General features: G+C 44.9%; 1 protein-coding gene across 1 annotated transcript in view; it reads left to right on the top strand.

Moving 5' to 3' along the window:
* The window catches only part of SLC39A6 (solute carrier family 39 member 6), a 188,601-nt gene that overhangs the window by 42,502 nt on the left and 124,173 nt on the right, over nt 1-21,926 (top strand). The window contains 1 exon segment of the mRNA XM_029589979.1: nt 4,562-4,768. Within this exon segment, the coding sequence (XP_029445839.1) occupies nt 4,562-4,768 (207 nt within the window).

The following is a 21,926-nucleotide window of genomic DNA, read 5'->3' as shown; positions in this document are numbered from 1 at the left end:
ATGTAGAGTATTGCCATTGCTCAGTTTTTAGTGAATATATGACAGACATTAGAGCCTGGCTCCTTGAAAATGGGTTACTTAATAATAAAAAAAAATCAAGGTGTTTTGGATTGGTTGAAAAGCCAGTCAAATAGCATTAATAGTTTCCAGTTTGCTGTAGAAACTATTGCCATCTTGTCAGAAGTCTGCAGTTTAGGAATCCAGATAGGTAAGATTTCACAGTTAAGGTGGAGTCTAAGACATCTGTTCAAATCACGTTTCTTTACATTTAAGATGGTAAGGCTATTATGTGCTTTAATCCCTGGTTCTTGGACATATTGACTATTGTGCTACTTTGTTATTAGGCCTTTCTGATGAGATGCTTAGGATAGTTCAACTGATAGAGATTAATGCTGCCTGAATGTTGTTTGGGCTGCCTCAGTAGCATTACAGCAATTACGTTGGCTTCCAGTAAAATGGAGAATAAAATTTAGAATGCTGCTAATGGTTCATAATTTACAGTTTTTAGATGAAACATGTTCCCGCAGAGTAAAACTCTCATAGTATGTGCCAGTGAGGGTTTTATGCTCTGCTGGTGCTAGTTTTAGTTACCCGCAGCCCGAGGATTTAGGAAGGTATCAACCTGTGCTAGAACTTATTCTTGGGCTGCCCTAGTCTTACAGAATTCAGTTTCAGTGCAGTTAAGAAGTGAAGTAGATGTATGAAACTTTCAAAAGCAGTTGAAAATATTTTTTAAAGAGGCATATGGATGAGAATTATTTGTTTTTATTTGTTTTAATTGTGATAACTATTTTAACTGTTTTTATCTGATGTACGTATCTGAGATTATGCATGAATTGTTTATATTATGAGAGTTTGCATGTGATCCACAGTGAACTAAAATTTTTCTTTTGGGAAGCTGCAAAATACAAGATTTTAATAAATAAAATAAATTAAGGACATCTGTGAAGCTGCAACTTGGTCTTCAGTTCGTATCTTCATATGCTATTACTGTCTTGATAGCCTTTCAAAGGCTGACAGTAAAATTCAGACAGGCAGTTTTGCGAAACCTGTTTTCACTGTAGTCCACTTTCCACTCTGGGGACTAGGTTGCTTACTAAGTAAATGTTCTGCTTTAATCTTGGGACTCCCCACATGCAATGGATAATTCAGCCTGCTTATCGATGGAAAAAATTGCTTACCGTAAATGGTTCCATATATAGCAGAATGAATTAGCCATGGAATATCCACCTGCCTCCCTGGAGAGTTGGCTACATGGCTAGCTTGTATACTCCCATCTCTCCACTTGTTACCATGCCATTGGCATGTAAAATATGACAGCTTGCTTAATACTCATAAGTCAGAAAATCTATGGTTAAATGCTTTATTTCAAATTTACCAACTATCTATTTTTGTGAGGTCAGCAAATAAAGGCCTTCTAGGGATTCATTTTGTAAAGAAAGCCCACGTAGTTGAGGCCCGAGATCACGCATTCTCGTTTCTGATCCACTAGTGTGAAATTTACTTCCTGAAGAAATGGGGCTGATGAAGGATAAAGCAAGATTAAAAACAATACTACAAAAAAAACCCTATTAAAAACCTTTCTATTTAAGGAAGCTTTTAATCCTGGGTCAAAATCTGTTTGTTTGAATTCTGGAGGATGCAGGTCAAATATTAGTCCATTTCTGTAAAACTTGGTCACCAGAAGCCCTGAGCTATTTTGTCTTTTATGTTTTTATTTTGGATGTCTTCGATCTAACTGTGGTTATGAATACTTATACTTGTAACCCACATCAAACCTTATAAAAATGGGATATAAATCTTTTATAATGAATAGTTAGCTCTGGTACTGACAGAGGAGGCTCACAAGGCTTCACGCATATGCTCAGCACTGAAAACTTTACTATCTTGGAGAAATGAGTCCATTCAGTGCTGCCGGATGACACCCACATGTAATGAGTAATTCATCCTGCTATATACGGAAAATATTTACAGTAAACAAACTGCTAGTCTTCTGCTGCTAGAGTGCAGGGGCTGTGAAAGCTGAAGCCTATACAGTTCGCAGTATTCTCTGGAGGAGTCTGTTGTGAGAAGTATGAAGATGAGCCATTGAAAGGCTCATCTTCATACTTCTCGAACATTAAGTACTTTAGAGCAATTATCTCGAGCATATTCAGTGTGGATATCCTGAAAACGTGACTGGCCAGGGGCCCTCAAGGACTGGGTTGAAAACCAGTACTTTAGAGCAGCGATTCTCAACCAGTTTGTTGCAACACACCAATGTGTCGCCAAGCACTGGCAGGTGTGTCCACGTGCTACCCGCAGCCGGCAGGGCAAAAATCAGAGTACAGGCCATCACCAGAGACCAGGCCAGCAGGGCCCGAAGATCGGAGCACTGCTGCCACCGGAGACCAGGCCGGCAGGGTCTGGACTGAACTGTTCAGCTGAGGGCCAATGTGTGTGTGTGTAGTGTGTATTTGAAACGGGGAGGGTGCTTCTTTGTGTGTGTGGTATGTGTGTGACAGGGAGGGTGCTTCATTCTGTGTGTGTGAGAGAGAGAGAGAACGTGTGTGATATTGAAAACCTGTGTTTTAGTAAGAGAGAGTACATTCTGTGATTGAGAGTGGTAAGAGAGGTGACGTGTATGTGTGAGAGACAGAAACGGATCTTGAGGGTGTGACAGGTGTGTGTGTGTGTCAGATAGACTAGTTGTGGTCCCTCAGGAAGAGGACAGCTTCAGCAGCTACTGCTGCTTCTGGCATGGCCTGCCAGGGAAAGGAGTAGGATGATGTTCTTTGAAACATTTATTCATATAGTTATATAGTTGTAAAACTATGTGGGGATCTATAGCAACTTGGCTTTTTATTTCCTTAATTGGTATTTAGGACCTGGTTTAATGTTCGTAGTGTTGCCTTTTTAAAGGTAGGGTTGTTCTATTTGAGTGCATGCCATAATGCAGGTATAACTTTGTGCGGATTAGTTTGTCTGCATTATTACAGATCCTGGGACTTTGTTAGGTGTTATATTTCTGTTTCCATTTCTCCAGTTTTATATTGCATGCAGAGTGGATTTTTTTGGGTTTCCATTTCAGTTTGTCTCCATATTTATAATTTATGGTCTTTTTGTACTTGGTCAAGGTCAATTTTTGTGTGTGACACTGAGGTGAGGTATTTAACTAACATGTAGGCTAATAAAATACCTCACCTTCGGGCCGATACAGTAAAAGGAGCGGAAGAGCGCCCGCTCTCCCGGCGCACTCTCCTGTGCGTGCGATTTAGTATCGGCCCGCATGCAAATGAGGGCCCGCGGTAAAAAAGGCACTAGGGACACTAGCACGTCCCTGGCGCCTCTTTTTTGACAGGAGCGGCGGCTGTCAGCGAGTTTGACAGCCGCCGCTCAATTTTGCCGGCGTCTGTTCTCAAACCCGCTGACAGCCACGGGTTCGGAAACCAGGCGCTGGCAAAATTGAGCGTCCAGTTTTCAAGCCGCGGGCCGATTTTAACACTTTTTAAAAAATTTTTAAATTATTTTTAACTTTTGGGACCTCTGACTTAATATTGCCATGATATTAAGTCAGAGGGTGTACAGAAAAGCAGTTTTTACTGCTTTTCTGTGCACTTTCCCAGTGCCGGCAGAAATTAACACCTACCTTTGGTAGACACTAATTTCTGAAAGTAAAGTGTGCGGCTTGGCTGCACATTTTACTTAGTGAATCACGTGGGAGTAACTATTAGGGCCATCAACATGCATTTGCATGTTGCGGGCGCTATTAGTTTTGGGGGGGTTGGACGTGCGTTTTCGACGCACTATTAAGGGGTAAAGCTAGCGCGTCAAACACGCGTCCAAATGCGGGTTAACAGTGTGCTCCGCTGGAGCGCACTGTACTGTGTCGTCCTGCTTATTTGTTGTGTTTTCTCAATAGGTCATGCATTGGTGGTGAACTGCTGTCTTTTGATAAGTAAGGCTATTGTACCTGGTAGTAGAGGGAGTTTGTGTTGCTGTTATTGAGAACACCAGAATATCTTTTTTTGTATGGTGAGTTGTATGAGGAATGTTCTAGTTCTGCTTTATACTCATTGCTGAGGGTCAGGAAGTGGGGGGGGGGGTTCCTGTAGATGCAAAGTTTACATTTACATTTAGCCTTGTGACTGTCAAGTGTTCAGTGTGTCACACATGTGAGAACTATCTTATCAGGTGTGCCCTGACAGAAAAAAGGTTGAGAACCACTGTTCTAGAGCATACCTGCTTCTGACTACAAATGTAACAGTTAACCTTTTGAAAATGTTTTTGTGAGATTTTTTTAAAGTATATTTTTAATTCCCCAACCCTATAACAACCATATTTTACTATATGTCCAAGTCCTTGGACATAAAATGATTTGTGAAAATATGAATTGCAGAAAAGTACCTATCTGACTTTAGTAGGTAAGATGCTCTGTATATAAGCACAATACTGGTTTCACTAAAAAAAAAAAAAAAAGCAAAACAAAAAAAAATCATCCAGGCTCAGCTGTTCAGTGATAAAGAACATGCTTCTATAAGGGCAGTTTTGAGGTCCTTATTTTTATTTTGTCTCCCTTTAGTCGCATGCAAGAAATCACCATAGCCACGAGACATCACTCTTTCCTAAGGAAGATGATCCAAAAATCGATTTTCATTTTGCTGCCTATAGAAGTGGTCCTTTGGATGCCACATGGAAGGGACTGACTGCTCTTGGAGGGCTTTATTTCATGTTTCTGGTTGAACATTTAATCACATTGGTCAAGCAGTATAAGGACAAGAAGCAAAAGGTAGGAACACCTGCACTGTCTAAGAAAAATTACCTAGAATAAAGAAAAGTTCCGATGATATTTATAGTTCAGTTGTATGAATGACTGATTCAGTATCTCTCCTGTAGGTAGTGGAATAACCTGAATCCTTGCATCTTGTAATTAATGGTTAAGAATATTAGTGCAACTTAATATCTATATATATACTACATGCTTTCAAATCCTAGAATGCAGTATTTTATACAGTATTAATAGAAATGTGAAGTACAGTATTTTTTCAAACTTGTTTTAATTGGCTCTAACCAAACTTCTGCACGATCAGAAGCAAGTAAAATTGTAGTGCAGGCAGTAATTTCTAGTAGCAGTAATTCTATCAAGTGTTTACTCACCATTACCATCCCACTAAGGATAAGGCACCAAATTGCACTATTGTCTTGTGAATGTGCTTTTTAAATTTGTATTTTGAGGAAAGGTATAGCTTAAAGGACAGAAGAAAGGGAATTCATTGTTTTACAGTGAAATACATCATCAGTTAAAGGATGGTAGATGCATGAGATGGCCTCCCGGTGAAGGTGGTAGAGACGGAAACAGTAACAAAATTCAGGAAGGAGTGGGATAAGCACAGATTTCTAATTGCCAAGTAGTGAAGGAAAAGCCAGATTCAATGGTCCAGAGAGAGTGCTTACTGCAGAACCTTCATATATGTGCTGTTGGTATGGACTTGCTGAGAAAGAAAGTGTAAAATATAAAAAAAAAATAATAAATAAAATAAAGTAAATTTAGAAAAAGGGTTACATTAAATACTGGCAGTGTTTGTGTGCAAGTGTTAAGAATTGTGTGTATTTTAGATATAGGGTTATTTTGAGAGGTTGCATAAATTAGTATTTGTTTGCTACTGTTAAGAATTGTGAGTTTAGAGGTAATAGGCTTTGAGCTAATCTTTTACTGGTTTCACTGATTTTTCCCTCCATTTTTGTATTTTTCTTAGTTGGCTCATTATTTTCTCATGTTTTGGTTTACTTAACTTTTTTTATGCACTCATTGCCTTATTCACCCTTTCCCACCTCTTCCCTCTATCCGCTCTGTTTCTTCATTTTCTGGCATCTGTGCACATTTCCCTTCCCAACCTCACCACTTCTTTTCCCCTGGTGGGTAACAGCTGTGATCTCTCTTCCTGGGTAGGGACCCAGCAGCAGCAGAACTCCTTCGAGCCTGGGGCTTGAGGGGGTGGCAGGTCTTCCTAGGCTGTGGAATACTACAGTGGCTCTTCCCATATCCAGTTCTGCCACGGAGTAAGCAACTCCCCTACTGGACCAGCACAGCAGAAGCAGCTGCTGTCCATGGCCCACCAAAAGACACATGGCTAAGCCATGGCTTGCTTGCGATGTCATCACTACCTTCTAGCACAGTGGTTCTCAACCTTTTTCCCATCGTGACACACCGGACAGGCCATGCTCATATGTGTGACACACTGCTCATTACAATTCACAGTGAAAATAAAAAGTAAAGGTCCAGTAATTATTTTTATTATTTAAAATGACACAAGCAAAAGATACATATTCTGTCTGAACAGAAATTGCATAAATAGTAAACATCCCACACCAAAACAGCACCAATTTCCAGCACTTAAACAGTAACCACCTTACCTAAGAAAAGGCAACACTGAAATATTACACCAGGCCTTAAGACACCAATACATCTTCTATTAGGAAAACAGACCAAGTCAGGCTGCTATAGAGCCCTACACAGAAACTACACGCCAGCAGAAAACCTCACCTGAGTCACATGTACTGACCCTCACCTAATAAAGAATAAAGAGACCAAAACACATAACTAGAAGCATGCAGAAAAAACTGAATTGGAAACTGCAACAAGCCAGAGTCTCTGTATGCAGTGCAACAAAGGAAAAAAAGAAACATCACCCATCCTTATAAAACAAACCAAGAAATATAAAATCAGTAGCAGTAAAACCATACTAACAAAAAGAACAGATTATTTCGAAACAGCTGATGAGTGGAATATCCAATAATTAAAAAATCATATAAAAAATTTCTAGATACCAATAAAATATTTCAATATAGCAGACACAAAGACCCAGTAATGAAAAATAAAGATACAAAAATGTTTTTGCTCTGCATACCTGGAAACGTTTGATATCCAGGTGTCCTGAGATTGTTTTGAATTAGCAGGAGGAGGGGTGGTTTGCTTGGAATTTTCTCCTCTCTGTCACATACCAGCACTCTCTCTCACACTGGCTCTCAATTACACACCTATACACACATGCTCTCAGTCACTCACATATACACATGCTTTTTCTCTCACTTATATAGGTTCTTAATTACACATTTACACACATGCTGTCTATCTTATAAGAAAATGCCATACTGGGTCAGACCAAGGGTCCATCAAGCATTCAATCACACATATATATGCTGTCTTTTTCTCTCACACACACTCTCTTTCACATGCTTACAAACATGCTCTCTCTCTCTCATTTAAACACAGGCTCTCAATCACATACTCACGTGCTCCCTCACTTAAACCAGCTCTCAATCTCACACACACACATGCTCTTAATCATACATACACATAATCTCTCTCACACCCAAAGGATCTCAATCATACACACATACTCTTTCACACAAACAGGTTTTCAATCACAAACTTACACATATAGGTTCCCAATTGTAAACTTACATTCATGCTCTCTCTCTCTCACAGACAGGCTCTCAATCATTCACATACATGCCATCTCACTCATACACACAGGATCTCAAACACACATACTTGCTTGCTCATTCACTCTCCCTCCCCGGAACTAGCGGCAGCAGCAGCCTCCTCCCAACCCTAACCTCCTTCACTTTCAGCCCTCGCGGAGGAGGAGTCCCATCGGTCGCGGGGGTTGACGTTCTTCTTCCTTTTTCTCTGAGCCGTGCTGCTCATTCCTCCGGCTGCGCCTCTCTTCTCTTCTTCGAGCCAACGCTGCCTGTACTAGCATGGTCTCTTCTTCCTGCGCACGCACCCGCTGCTCACCACTTCCTCTTCCGGGTCGCAGGGGGGGGGGGGGCAAAGAAGAGACGATGCTGATACTGCTGACGCCACCTGTTCCCTGTACATACCAGGATCATTCCAGACGGTGGTTATGTTCCATGTCCAGCAGATGGAGTCAGAACACAAAATTCCCAGGGGAGGAACCATGTAACCACGCCTCCCCTGTAACAGCTCTCTGTAACGTTCTGACTCCAGCAGATGTGAGCAGGGGACTTGTGGTCCCCAGCTTGTTAGCTTAGGGCTACCTCCTCAGGGGGGATCAAGTTTAAAAAAAAAAAAAAAGTTTTAAATTTACAGTTTAGGTCACTTTGCTAAGGCTCCTCTTATAGCAGGGGGAGAGCTCTCCGCTGGTGCTGGCTCATCGCTCTCTAGCCTGGTGACTTGCTGACAGGCTGTTGCCTGTTTTCTTTCTTTCTTTTTTCATTTTCCTCACTGAGGGCTCAGTTGGAGTAAGTGTATATTTTGTTTCATCTTCTTTTTCAGCAGAAGACTGCAATTTTTTGGACTCCGTTCGGCTCTCTGAGGTGAAAGTCGGTAGCGCCGGCCTCTCCCTCCTGACCCAGGTTTTCCCCCCTCCCTTTTGGGGAGCGACCGACGTCCCGACCTGCGGCCCCGCGAAGCACCATTCCCCGGGGCCGCCTGCTGTCGGGAGGGTAAATCCCCGTCAGTTCTTCTTCAGGTCGGTGGGGGACCGCGGCAAGCGTCCGTTGCCGGGTCGGCGCTCATTTTAGGCGCGAGCCACCTGTAGAGCTTCCCCCCCCTCTCTCTCTCCCTGCGGCGATGCAGTCCGCGGCGCCTTGTGAGGGCTCCGACAGGGCCGGATTATTTTCTGAAGAGGGTCTGTGCTCAGGCTGTTTCCCCGAGGGGGAATGTGCGCCAGCTACTAACAAGGACGTTCGAGCTGCAGACCACGTGGGAAGGAAGCGCCAGGCCCTGTTCCCTCTCAACGCGGGAACGGCGGCCATTTTGTTGCAAGATTTGATACCGCGCTTTCTGAGGAGGACACGGATAATCCGTTCCCCACTTCTAGGCCCGTTTTGGACCCTTACTCAGAGTCTAATCCTGGTAGGCAGAGGGGGGATCCCCCGGAGGGTGACCCCTCAGGATGCCAGGCCTTTTCCCCTGAATTCATAGTCCTGATGCACAGGGCTTTTCTTCAGAGCAGAGACACGACCTTCGGGAGACTTCGTCGGGGGAAGGACAATCCCAGGACCCTGACGTGGACGACCCCACCTTGGCGGCCCAGGTGGAGGGCGACGACCCTAGGGTCCTCCGCATCTTCCAAGCGGCGGAGTTAGATGACCTCATTCCCTACATCCTCCAGGAAATGGATATTGATCCACCTCCGGAACCGGTGGGGCCTGACCTGGCTCTCAAGAAGGGGGACCCCCTCCTAGCAGGACTGCAGCCTCTAGCCAAGTCTTTTCCCACTCATCACAAGATCTTGCAGTTGATCACTCGGGAATGGGATTCCCCAGAGGCCAACCTTAGGGTCGGTTGAGCCATGGAAAAATTGTATCCTCTGCCCGCCGATTTTTTTGGAAATTCTCAAGGTTCCCGCCGTAGATTCTGCGGTATCAGCAGTCACAAAGCATACCACTATTCCTGTCACTGGAGGGACGACGTTGAAGGATATGCAGGATCGGAAGCTGGAGGTTTACCTCAAGCGTATCTTTGAGGTCTCGGCCTTAGGGATGCGGGCGGCTATCTGCAGTTCCCTCGCACAGCGAGCGGGTCTTCGGTGGGTGCAGCAGCTTCTCACCTCCCAGTCCTTACCAGACGCTGAGGCTCACCAGGCGGACAGACTGGAAGCCGTGGTTGCCTATGGAGCGGATGCTTTATATGATCTTTTAAGGGTCCTAGCCCGAACCATGGTGGCGGCGGTCTCAGCGCGTCGCATTTGGTCGGCTGATGCCTCTTCCAAGACACGTTTGGGGTCCCTTCCTTTTAAGGGTAGGTATCTTTTTGGTGAAGACTTGGATCAGATCATCAAGTCCCTTAATGAGAACGCGGTGCACAAGTTGCCCGAAGATCGACCCCGTTCGTCAAGATCATATAATTACTCCAGAAACCGTTATCGTAACCAGCGGAGAGCGCGTCCTCAAAGGCAACAGCCACCTCGGGCTCCCTCTTCTCATTCGCACTCCTGGAACCGGCCCTTTCGTGGGCGCCGCCAGGGTAAGGAAGCGCAGAGTGCTGGTACATCCGCTAAATCTACCCAATGATGCCAGACGGACCCGCGAGGTGGTCCCTCGACTTGGGGGTCGCCTTGCTCTCTTTTACGAAGAGTGGGTCCAAATCACGTCGGATCAATGGGTTCTGGATATTCTAAGATGCGGTTACACTTTGGATTTTGTTTGCGCTCCTCTGGACTGGTTCCTGTTTTCCCCTTGCGGGTTCTTAAGCAAACAGGGAGCCATGCGGCAGACCCTCGATCGTCTCCTTCAATTGGGGGCCATAGTGCCGGTGCCAGCCGCCGAACTGGACTGGGGGCATTATTCAATCTACTTTGTGGTTCCCAAGAAGGGAAGGTACTTTTCATCCTATCCTGGACCTCGAGCAGGTCAACCGGTCCCTCAGTTTCCTCGTTTCCGCATGGAGACACTCCGTTCAGTGTTAGCGGCAGTTCATCCGGGAGAATTCTTGGCTTCGTTGGATCTCACGGAGGCATATCTCCACATACCAATTTGTCAAGCTCATCAGCGTTACCTACGCTTCAAAAATTTTGGGTCACTTCCAATTTCGCGCTCTTCCCTTTGGCCTGGCCATAGCTCCACGGGTTTTCATGAAGATCATGGTGGTAGTGGCGGCAACCTTGCGCAAGGAAGGCATCCTTGTACATCCTTACCTAGACGATTGGCTCATCCGTGCAAAGTCATGAGCGCAGTGTATCCTCGTAGTCGACAGAGTGGTACAACTTCTCCAATCTCTGGGATGGATTGTCAACTTCACCAAGAGCAGCCTGGTCCCGTCCCAGTCGTTGGATTTTCTGGGAGCTCACTTCGACACCAAGAATGCCAGGGTTTTTCTGCATCCAGACAGAGCTCATTCTCTGCGTCAGCAGATTCAAGGATTTATGGCGCTCGAGACGCCCACTGCCTGGGACTACCTGCAGGTACTGGGGACCATGGCCTCGACCATCAATCTGGTTCCTTGGTCATTTGCGCATCTGAGGCCTCTGCAGAGATCCCTACTCTCCCGGTGGCAGCCGGTGTCGAGAGATTTTCAGGCAATCCTTCCGATTCAGAGAGGAACCTTCATCAGTCTCCATTGGTGGCTGGAACTGCGGCACCTAACTCAGGGTGTGTCGCTGGAGGACCTAGATTGGGTGATTATCACCACGGACGCCAGCCTCACAGGCTGGGGAGCGGTCTGTCGGGACAGCTCAATCCAGGGTCGATGGACGGAGGAACAGTCGAAGTGGCCCATCAACCGCTTGGAGACCAGGGCGGTCCGTCTGGCGTTACAGGGTTTCTTCCCCATAGTATGCCATCAAGTAGTCAGGGTGCTATCAGACAATGCGTCTACAGTGGCGTACATCAATCGCCAGGGAGGCACGAGAAGTCGGTGGGTCTCTCTGGAAACCGACAAATTGATGGAGTGGGCAGAGCTTCACCTCCAACGACTAGCGGCCTCGCGTATAGCGGGAGTGGACAACGTACAGGCAGACACTCTCAGCAAGGTTATCCGCAGGATAGAGACACACCAAGGGCCGGTGATCCTTGTGGCGCCAGAGTGGCCCCGACGACCGTGGTTCGCGGATCTGCGCAATTTGACGGTGGAGGGTCCCCTTCGTCTCGGCCAGCTGCCACGTCTTCTACGCCAGGGACCAATATTTTTCAAGGAGGCAGATCGCTTCTGTCTTGCGGCCTGGCTTTTGAGAGGCATCAGTTGAGGAGGCGCGGTTATCCGGAGCCTGTTATTTCAACGCTACTGAAAGCTCGTAAGATGTCCACCTCTGTTACCTATGTTCGAGTCTGAAAGGTCTTTGAGGATTGGTGTGGAGCGAATGACATTCTTCCCATGCAGGCCTCAGTGCCACAAGTCCTTTCCTTCTTGCAGGCAGGTTTGGATTTGGGTCTTGCTTACAATTCTCTTCAGGTTCAGGTGGCGGCCTTGGGGGCTTTTCTTCACAGTGGAAATAAGGAGTTTCTGTCCTCGCATCCGGATGTCTCCCGTTTCCTTAAAGGAGTGAAACACTTGAATCCTCCGATTCGCCCACTTTGTCCGTCGTGGAATCTGAATCTGGTGCTCCGAGTCCTCTGTGGTTCGCCGTTCGAACCTCTAAGCTCGGCTACCATCAAGGACGTCACTCTCAAGACCATTTTTCTTGTGGCAATCAGTTCAGCAAGACGTATTTCCGAGCTGCAGGCCCTATCCTGTCGTGAACCATACCTTCGTTTCACGCCTGAAGGGGTTTCGCTGAGGACGGTTCCTTCTTTCTCCCTAAAGTGTTTTCGGCATTCCACCTCAACCAATCGGTGGAATTACCATCTGTTGCCTCTTCTGAGTCTGGAGACCTGCATAGACTGGATGTACGGCGGTCTCTGATACGCTAACTGGAGGTGACTAATTATTTTCGGCTCTCCGATCATCTGTTTATCCTCTGGTCCGGACCCCGGAAGGGTTGCATGGCCTCCAAACAATCTATAGCGCGGTGGTTGAAGGGAGCAATCATAGCGGCGTACCTTGACATAGGTAAGTCCCCTCCGCTGGTTGTCAAGGCTCATTCTCTTCGAGCCCAGGCGACATCTTGGGCGGAGAGCTCCTCCGTCTCCACTCAGGAGATTTGTAGGGCGGCCACCTGGGAGTCGATCCATACTTTTGCGAGACATTATCGCCTGGACGTCTGTGCTCCGTCGGGTGGTCAGCTTGGAGACAAGGTAATACGAGCAGGGCTGTCTGCGGCCCACCCGTGATGGGAAAGCTTTGGTACATCCCACTGTCTGGAATGATCCTGGTATGTACAGGGAAAAGAAAATTATTCCTTACCTGCTAATTTTCGTTCCTGTAATACCATGGATCATTCCAGACATCCTCCCTTGGTTTGGGGGTTTGCTTGTGGGACATCCCTGCCTACCTGTCTTAACAATCTTTTACTCTGTATTTCGAATACTGCGCATCTTTTTTGTTCACACACTGCTGTTTTGCAAGTTCACTGTTTCAGAATTTAGTTGCTGTTTATTTGGACAGCGGTTATTTCAGTTCCTTCTTTGATTACTTGAACCCTCTGTTTTTAGTCTCTCTCTTTTGGGCTTTGTTAGTCTAGTTACTGAGAGCTGTACAGGGGAGGTGTGGTTATATGGTTCCTCCCCTGGGAATTTTGTGTTCTGACTCCATCTGCTGGACATGGAACATAACCACCGTCTGGAATGATCCATGGTATTACAGGAACGAAAATTAGCAGGTAAGGAATAATTTTCTTTTCTGCCGCGTTTCGCCCAGGCTGACAGCATTTTAAGCCCGGGCGGAGGAGGACCGGGGGGCCGGGAAGTGTGGCGACACACCTGCGTGTTCTTGGCGACACACTGGTTGAGAACCATTGTTCTAGCAGCTCCCTCCTGAGCTTGCAGTTCCTCCCTGGTACAGAGATTCAACAGCATAGTAATTTTTCTTCCCTGATTGGGCAGCCAGTGTGCCCTCCTTAGGATTGTTCAAGCCCCCCAATTTGCTTGTCCCTGCACTAGAGCACAAGATGTAGTAGAAGAAAATTTTGTTTCATGTCCTATTTTGAAAAAGAAGCTTGGAAAATTAATAATATGGAATATAACAGTAGATAAGGCACACTAGACCCATTTAATCTACACAATTTTTTCTTGGTATAATGCCATAAACCATAAGAACTATAAGATTTGCCATACTGGTTCAAACCAGAGTTCCATCAAGCCCAGTATGCTGTTTCCAACAGTAGCCAATCCAGGTCATAAGTACCTGGCAGGATCCCAAAAGGTAAATAGATTCCATGCTGCATATCCCAGGGATAAGCAGTAGATTATCCATCTTAAAAACTGTTTATGGACTTTTCTTCCAGGAAACTTGTCCAAACCAATTTTAAACCCAGCTACATTAACAGCTTTCATCCTCTGGCAACAAATTCTAGAGTTTAATTGTGCTAAGTAAAAAAAAAAAACCCAAAAAAACAAAACCTCTTCAAATTTTTAAAATGTGTTATTCAGTAACTTCATTGTATGTCCTCTAGTCTTCGTACTTTTTGAAAGAGTAAACAACCAATTTGTGTATATCCTGTTCCATTCCGTTTGTCATTTTACAAGCCGTTAAGCCCTTTCAAATGGGCGAGATTCCGTCTGTCACACCTGCTCTAATCTCCTCCACAACTTCTTACCCTTCCCACTTACTCATATCCTCTTCCCTTCCACCCTCCTCCACTCCCTCTTTTTCTCTTCTGCACAACTTCTTACCTTTCCCACTTACTCATCCCTTTTCCTTCCATCCCCTCTCATCTTCTCTTCTCTTTCATTCCCCTCTCACCTCATCCACAACCCCTTCCCTCTCCCTCAGCCCTCCTCCACTCCCTCTTTTTCTCTTCTACAGGACTGGCTGGGAGGGATCTGGCTAAAGGAGGAGGCATTTTGCTGATGAAACTGCAGCATGTTAACAGCCTGAGCCCGTCCCTCTGTCGCCGTTCCTACTCCCTCCCCCCTTCCCCGGCGACGGAGCACCGGGCTCAGGCTGTAACATGTCTGAGGAGCCTTTTCTTGGAGCGGCGATTTCGCGCTCGCCTCACCACCGGGCTCGTTGCTGGCCCGACCGATGCTCAGCTACCACCGCCGCTGCTCCTCCACGCCGCTTCCGCCACTCTACATTGCTGGCCCGGCCGATGCTCACATACCGCCAATGCTCCTCAACGCCGCGTCTGCCGCTCTAACCAACATGCTCTCTCGCCCGAGCGGCACTTCAGGCAGAGCTCTTTGTTCCGCGTATGCGCAGTAGAGCTGCTCTCTACTGCGCATTTGCGGGCCGTCAGTCAGAGCCCATTTATAAGGTAGATAGATAAGATTGACACAGCTGTAAAGTTTCTCTGAAAGTTGACAGCAGCTGTGGGTTAATAGTAAATAAGAGGTGAAAAGGTGATGCCTCTCAGAACCTGAAAGAGAATAAGAAGAAACTGTTAGCCTGCCAAGTGCCTACTTCCAACTGATAGTCTCTACAGGAAATAAACTGTCCCAGGCATTTCTTGGGTGAAGGAACCAATAGGAAGAGGAGAAAGGCAAAGGGGGAAATAGAGCAAACTGGAACAGACCCAATGGGATGTTCAAAAACATTCAAACAATAACTAGCCAGGGCAGGGAATTTAAAGCCTGCATAAAATCTAAGCTATTCAATATCACAAGATGACACCAAAGATAACAATAAAGAAAAAAAAAGAAAAATGTATGTGTGTATATGTATATATACACAATGCAGAAGCAGAACAGTTGTCATTGTGCTAAAGCAGGGGTCCCCAACCACCGGTCCGCCGACCAGGACCGGGCCATTGGGGGTTTTTTGCCAGTCCGCGGTGCCGCCAAGCACCGGCAATGTGTCGCGTGCTCCCGGTCTCTCCCGCTGCTCTTCCATCCCTGCTGCCGTTCCTGCCTGGCTAACAGCACGTTCAAGCCCAATGGGAACGGCAGCGGTGTTAGAGGAAGCTGTGGATCCCGCGGCTGGCCTTTTCTTCTTCCCGCACCTGCACCCCCCCCGGGACACGGAACAGGAAGTGATACACAGAGCAGTGCGCGGGAAGGAGAAAGGCTGTGCCGCGTGGAAAAGTAGTGAAATTTCTGATCTATTAGTTAAAATTTGTAACCTATCTTTAAAACCATCCATTGTACCTGAAGACTGGAGGGTGGCCAATGTAACCCCAATATTTAAAAAAGGCTCCAGGGACGATCCGGGTAACTATAGACCAGTGAGCCTGACTTCAGTGCCGGGAAAAATAGTGGAAACTATTCTCAAGATCAAAATCGTAGAGCATATAGAAAGACATGATTTAATGGGACACAGTCAACATGGATTTACCCAAGGGAAGTCTTGCCTAACAAATCTGCTTCATTCTTTTGAAGGGGTTAATAAACATGTGGATAAAGGTGAACCGGTAGATGTAGTGTATTTGGATTTTCAGAAGGCGTTTGACAAAGTCCCTCATGAGAGGCTTCTACGAAAACTAAAAAGTCATGGGATAGGAGGCGATGTCCTTTCGTGGATTACAAACTGGTTAAAAGACAGGAAACAGAGAATAGGATTAAATGGTTAATTTTCTCAGTGGAAAAGGGTAAACAGTGGAGTGCCTCAGGGATCTGTACTTGGACCGGTGCTTTTCAATATATATATATATATATATATATATATAAATGACCTGGTAAGGAATACGACGAGTGAGGTTATCAAATTTGCGGATGATACAAAATTATTCAGAGTAGTTAAATCACAAGCAGACTGTGATACATTACAGAAGGACCTTGCAAGACTGGAAGATTGGGCATCCAAATGGCAGATGAAATTTAATGTGGACAAGTGCAAGGTGTTGCATATAGGGCAAAATAACCCTTGCTGTAGTTACACGAAATTAGGTTCCATATTAGGAGCTACCACCCAGGAAAATGATCTAGGCATCATAGTGGATAATACTTTAAAATCGTCGGCTCAGTGTGCTGCAGCAGTCAAAAAAGCAAATAGAATGTTAGGAATTATTAGGAAGGGAATGGTTAATAGAACGGAAAATGTCATAATGCCTCTTTATCGCGCCATGGTGAGACCACACCTTGAATACTGTGTACAATTCTGGTCGCCGCATCTCAAAAAAGATATAGTTGCGATGGAGAAGGTACAGAGAAGGGCAACCAAAATGATAAAGGGGATGGAACAGCTCCCCTATGAGGAAAGGCTGAAGAGGTTAGGGCTGTTCAGCTTGGAGAAGAGACGGCTGAGGGGAGATATGATAGAGGTCTTTAAGATCATGAGAGGTCTTGAACGAGTAGATGTGACTCGGTTATTTACACTTTCGAATAATAGAAGGACTAGGGGGCATTCCATGAAGTTAGCAAGTAACACATTTAAGACTAATCGGAGAAAATTCTTTTTCCCTCAACGCACATTAAAGCTCTGGAATTTGTTGCCAGAGGAGGTGGTTAGTGCAGTTAGTGTAGCTGAGTTTAAAAAAGGTTTGGATAAGTTCTTGGAGGAGAAGTCCATTAATGGCTATTAATCAATTATACTTAGGGAATAGCCACTGCTATTAATTGCATCAGTAGCATGGGTTCTTCTTAGTGTTTGGGTAATTGCCAGGTTCTTGTGGCCTGGTTTTGGCCTCTGTTGGAAACAGGATGCTGGGCTTGATGGACCCTTGGTCTGACCCAGGATGGCAATTTCTTATGTTCTTATCGGCGGCAGCAGCATCAGTCCCCGAGCAATCAAAGCAGCCGGTAATCGGGAAAGGAGACAGCAGCATGAGCCTCCCGCGACCGATGGGATTCTTCTTTCTTGGCCTGCGGGGGCTGGAGGAGGAGGCTGCTGCAGCTACCATAGGGGGGGGGGGGAGAGGAAGTGAATGAGAGAGAGAAAGAAGCAGCCAGCCTGCCTCTGTGTGATTGAGAGCATGTGTGTGATTGAGAGAAACTGGATAGAGAGCTGATGTGTGTGTGTGTGTGTATATGTGAGAGACAATGAAAGTGATTGCTCAGGGAGGTGACTGATGTGTATGTGTGTGAGAGAGAAAAAGCATGGAAGTGAAAAATCTGGGAATGTGAGAAAGCATGGGTGTAAGAAGCCTGGTTGGGGGGAGGGGTGTGTGTGTGTGAGTGTGTGTGTGAGAGAGAGAGCATGGGAGTGAGAAGCCTGATTATGTGAGAGAGAGCATAGGAGTGGGAAGCCTGTGTGTGTGTGTGTGCGTGCAGGCATGAGAGAGAGAGACTGGTTGGTAAGGTGACGGTGTGTGTGAGAGAAAGAGACTGGTGTGTTTGAATATGAGAGAGAGAATGTGATTATGGGAATGAGAAGCCTGTGCATATGAAGAGTGAGCATGGGAGTGAGAAACCTGGGTGTGTGTGTGTGAGACACAGCATGGGAGTGAGAAACCTGTATATCTGAAAGAGAACATGGGAGTGGGAAACCTTTGTGTATGTGTGTGAGAGAAAGAAAGTGATTATGGGAATGAGAAGCCTGTGCATGTGGAGAGAACAAGCATGGGAGTGAGAGACTGGTGAGTGTGTGTGAGACAGAGAAAGTGATTATGAGAGTGAGAAACCCGTACATGTAAGTAGAACATGGGAGTGGGAAGCCTGTGTGTGTGTATGGCATGAGAGAAACTGTTCAGGAAGGTGACTGGTGTGTGTGTGTACCAAAGACTGTTGGGAGATGATTGGTGTGTGAGAGACAGAAACTGGTCATGGGGGCATGACTGGTATGGTGTGTGTGTGTGAGAGAGACTGTTACTATATTTCCCCTGCAAACTAAACACCAAATTATGAAGCTAGTGGCAAGCAAGGGCAATGAGATAACCAGATGCACTGCTTTAATGGCTTCAACTTAAGGATTTATTTTATTGAAAGGCAGATTGTTAAAGCAGGATAAATGATATTGTTAAAATATGGTATTTAATTTAGCTTCTGGTGTTGCATGTACATACAGATGTGATCATAAGTTTACATATCCCTGGCAGAATTTGTAAGATGTGTAGCATTTTAAGAAAAGGTGTTATTTTTAATGTGTTCCAAATTAAACTATTCATCACAGAATAGCACAGTTATTAAACCATAGCAATAAAGGAAATAATAAAATGGTTCTGTTCAAAAGTTTGCATACCCTTGAATGTTTGTGCTTATAATATACACGTAAGGTGACACACACAGGTTGAGGTGGCAATGAAGCTTAGGTATCCACACTTGTGCCTTGTTTGATTGTAATTAATGTCTGTGTATAAATAGTCAATTAGGTTTTTTTTCTTAGTTCTTGAGAAACCCAGGGCTGCAAAAGAACTGTCAAATGATTTACGAATAAAAGTAGTTCAACTTCATAAATAAGGGAAAGGTTATACAAAGATTTGAAAGTACCAATCAGTACTGTTTAAACGCTGATCAAGAAGTGGAAAATTATGGGTTCTATTAATACCAAGCCATTATCAAACGCGAGCGCCGGCCAGCGAAAAGAGGCCTGGCCCGGCGCTCGCCACGGATTTAAAGCCCAGGGTCTCGCTGCGTCGATAGGCGCTGACGTGATGACGTCATTGCGCATCGAAACGGCGATCCGGATGCCGTCACCCTCGCCTGGTCGGGCCGTCCCGGCCCGACCCCCGGAGACTGACGGACCCCTTGCCGAGGCGAAGCGGGGGAGGGGGGCACCTGCTCCGGCAAGCGCCCTGTTAAGGGTGACCTCCCCACAGGCGCTTGTCGGTCTTTTATTAATACCAAGCCACGGTCCGGTAGACCAAGACAAATTTTAGACACAACTGCCAGGAAAATTTGTCAGAATGCAAAAAAAACAAAAAAAAAACATAAGCAACTTCTACTGAAATACAGGCTTCTCTGAAACACAGTAGTGTGGGTGTTTCAAGTACAATAAGGAGATACTTTAACAAAAATGGGCTTCATGACTGTGTTGCCAGAAAAAAAATCCATTGCTGCACCAATGCTACAAAACAGTTTACTTAACAATATGCCAAACAGCACCTAGAGAAGCCTCAAAAGTTCTGGACTACAATAATTTGGAGTGATGAAATCACAATTGTATGGTCACAACCATAAATGCTATTTGGGAGAGGCGTTAACAAGGCCTATGAAGAGAGACACAGCATGGAGATGGATCTCTGCTGTTTTGGGGGGGTGTGAGCTATAGCGGGATAGGGAATTTAGTCAAAATTGATGGCAAAATTAATGCAGCATCTTATCGGGAAAATATTGAAAGATAATTTGCATTCATCAGCCAGGAATCTGAGCATGGGGCACACTTGGACTTTCCAACATGACAATGATCGCAAACATAAGACCAAATTGACTCTTCAATAGCTGCCGCAGAAGAAATTGAAGGTTCTGGAGTGGCAATCAGTCTCCTTGGCTTCAACATCATTGAAGCACCAAATCTCTAAAAGTTGCTACATAAGCATCAATGGGACCAGGTGGATTCCACTTAGATTTACCCTTAACTATTGACAAATCTTGCCCATCGGTATTCTCTTGAAAATACAAATGCAAATTCAATTTTCTAATGAATCGATGTAAAGCAATTCTGCTATCAAATGCATTATGAAAATTGGTGCTTTGGGACATTGAGACATTTCAACATTCTGCCAAAAAAGTTTTTTGTAATCTTCCTGCAGCTCAGCGTAAAGCGATACGAGATCTAATTGATTGTGAAAATTTGGTAATAAAACCCGCCAAGGGGGGTGCAACGGTCATACAAGATAGGAGAATGTATGAATTAAAAATGTTGGAACATCTTAATGACACAGTCACTTATAGCATTCTTTCTGAAGATCCCACAATGGAATTGAAAAATCAGATTAAAGATGTTGTCTTATCCTCCAGATGTTTAACAGAAAAAGAAAATAATTTTTTGGTTGTTGAACATCCTAGGATAACGGTTATATACGGTCTTCCTAAGATACATAAAGATTTGGTGGATCCACCTATTCGGCCTATTGTTTCCTTAAGGGGTTCAGTATTGAAACCTCCAGCAATTTTCGTGGACAAGTGCCTGCAACTGTTGGTTCAAATGAAACGTTCATATTTGAAGGACACCATTCAGTTTTTGAACAAATTAATGGAAATTCAGGTTGGACAGAGTCCGATATTGTTGGTGACTATGGACATTGTTTCATTATACACATGCATACCACAACGAGCTGCTGTGGATATAGTGAAAGAAGCTGTTTTATTACATCAAGGTCCCAGTCGGATTAAGGCTGAATTCTTAAACATGCGTGCCGAATTGGTTATATTCAACAATTATTTCAGTTTTGATGGAAAATTTTACCATCAGAACCATGGTATTCCCATGGGGTCCTCATTGGCTCCAGCGGTTGCAAATTTATTTGTAGCAGATTTCGAAGAGAAAGTCATCTATGAGTCCCAATGGTGGCCCATGATTGGGGCTTGGTATAGATACATCAATGACATCTTTGTGATTTGGAATGACTCAAAAGAAAAATTGGAGGCATTCATGGCATGGATCAATGGGGTGGACCAAAATTAGAAATTTACATTTCAGTACAGTGTTTCTAAAATCGTGTATTTGGATGTAGTTGTTGAGATTAGGGGCAGCCAAATAGTTACCACTGTTAACAGGAAGTCAACAGAGAAAAATAACTTATTATGGTACCATAGTCACCATTCTGCAGCTTTTAAGAGAGGGCTTCCGGTGTTACAATTTTTTCGAATCAAACAAATTTGTTCTTCCAACACTGAATTTGAAAAGCAAGCAGCATTACTCGCAAAGAGGTTTAAAGATCCGGGTTACCCTGCTAAGGTCATTAGACAAGCTTATAAGAGATCCAAATACAGTGACCGGATGCAATTATTAACCTACCAGGAAAGAAGATCCCAAGAGCAATTAGTTTTTCTGTTGCAACAAAGTACTTCCACTACTGCTATTATCAATGCCGTTAAAAGACATTGGCATGTATTAGGTCTCCACAAGGTATTTGAGGAGTTACCGTTGTTCGCCACAAGCCGGGGCTCTAATATAAGAGACAAAGTTGTACGGGCTAGCTTGAATAAGGATCATCATTTTTTTGAAAATATGGGTGAGCATAAGCAGGGTGGGGGTTGTTCAGTTTGTGCAAACACTATTGAAGGGAATTGCTGGACCGATACTAACACGGGATACATAATAAAACGCAGGGTTTTTACTGATTGTACATCAATGTGGTATATGCCATTGTATGCAATTGTCGCAAGGTGTATGTGGGACGGACAAGTCGGTCCATTAAGCTTCGCTTAATGGAACATAGATCGTGTATCAACAATAAAGTTTTGACAGCTCCATTGGTAAGCCACTGTGTTGAATATGGCCATAATTTTGAAGATTTGAAATGGACAGTTATTGAACAAGTTGTAAGGAATGCAACTTGGGAGGATGTCGGGACAACGTTGAATCGGAAGGAACAATACTGGATTTTTAAATTAAAAACTGAAGC

The sequence above is a fragment of the Rhinatrema bivittatum genome, chromosome 2 (genome assembly GCF_901001135.1).
Source record: "Rhinatrema bivittatum chromosome 2, aRhiBiv1.1, whole genome shotgun sequence".
Taxonomy (NCBI): domain Eukaryota; kingdom Metazoa; phylum Chordata; class Amphibia; order Gymnophiona; family Rhinatrematidae; genus Rhinatrema; species Rhinatrema bivittatum.
This window is presented reverse-complemented; position numbering and strand designations above follow the sequence as displayed.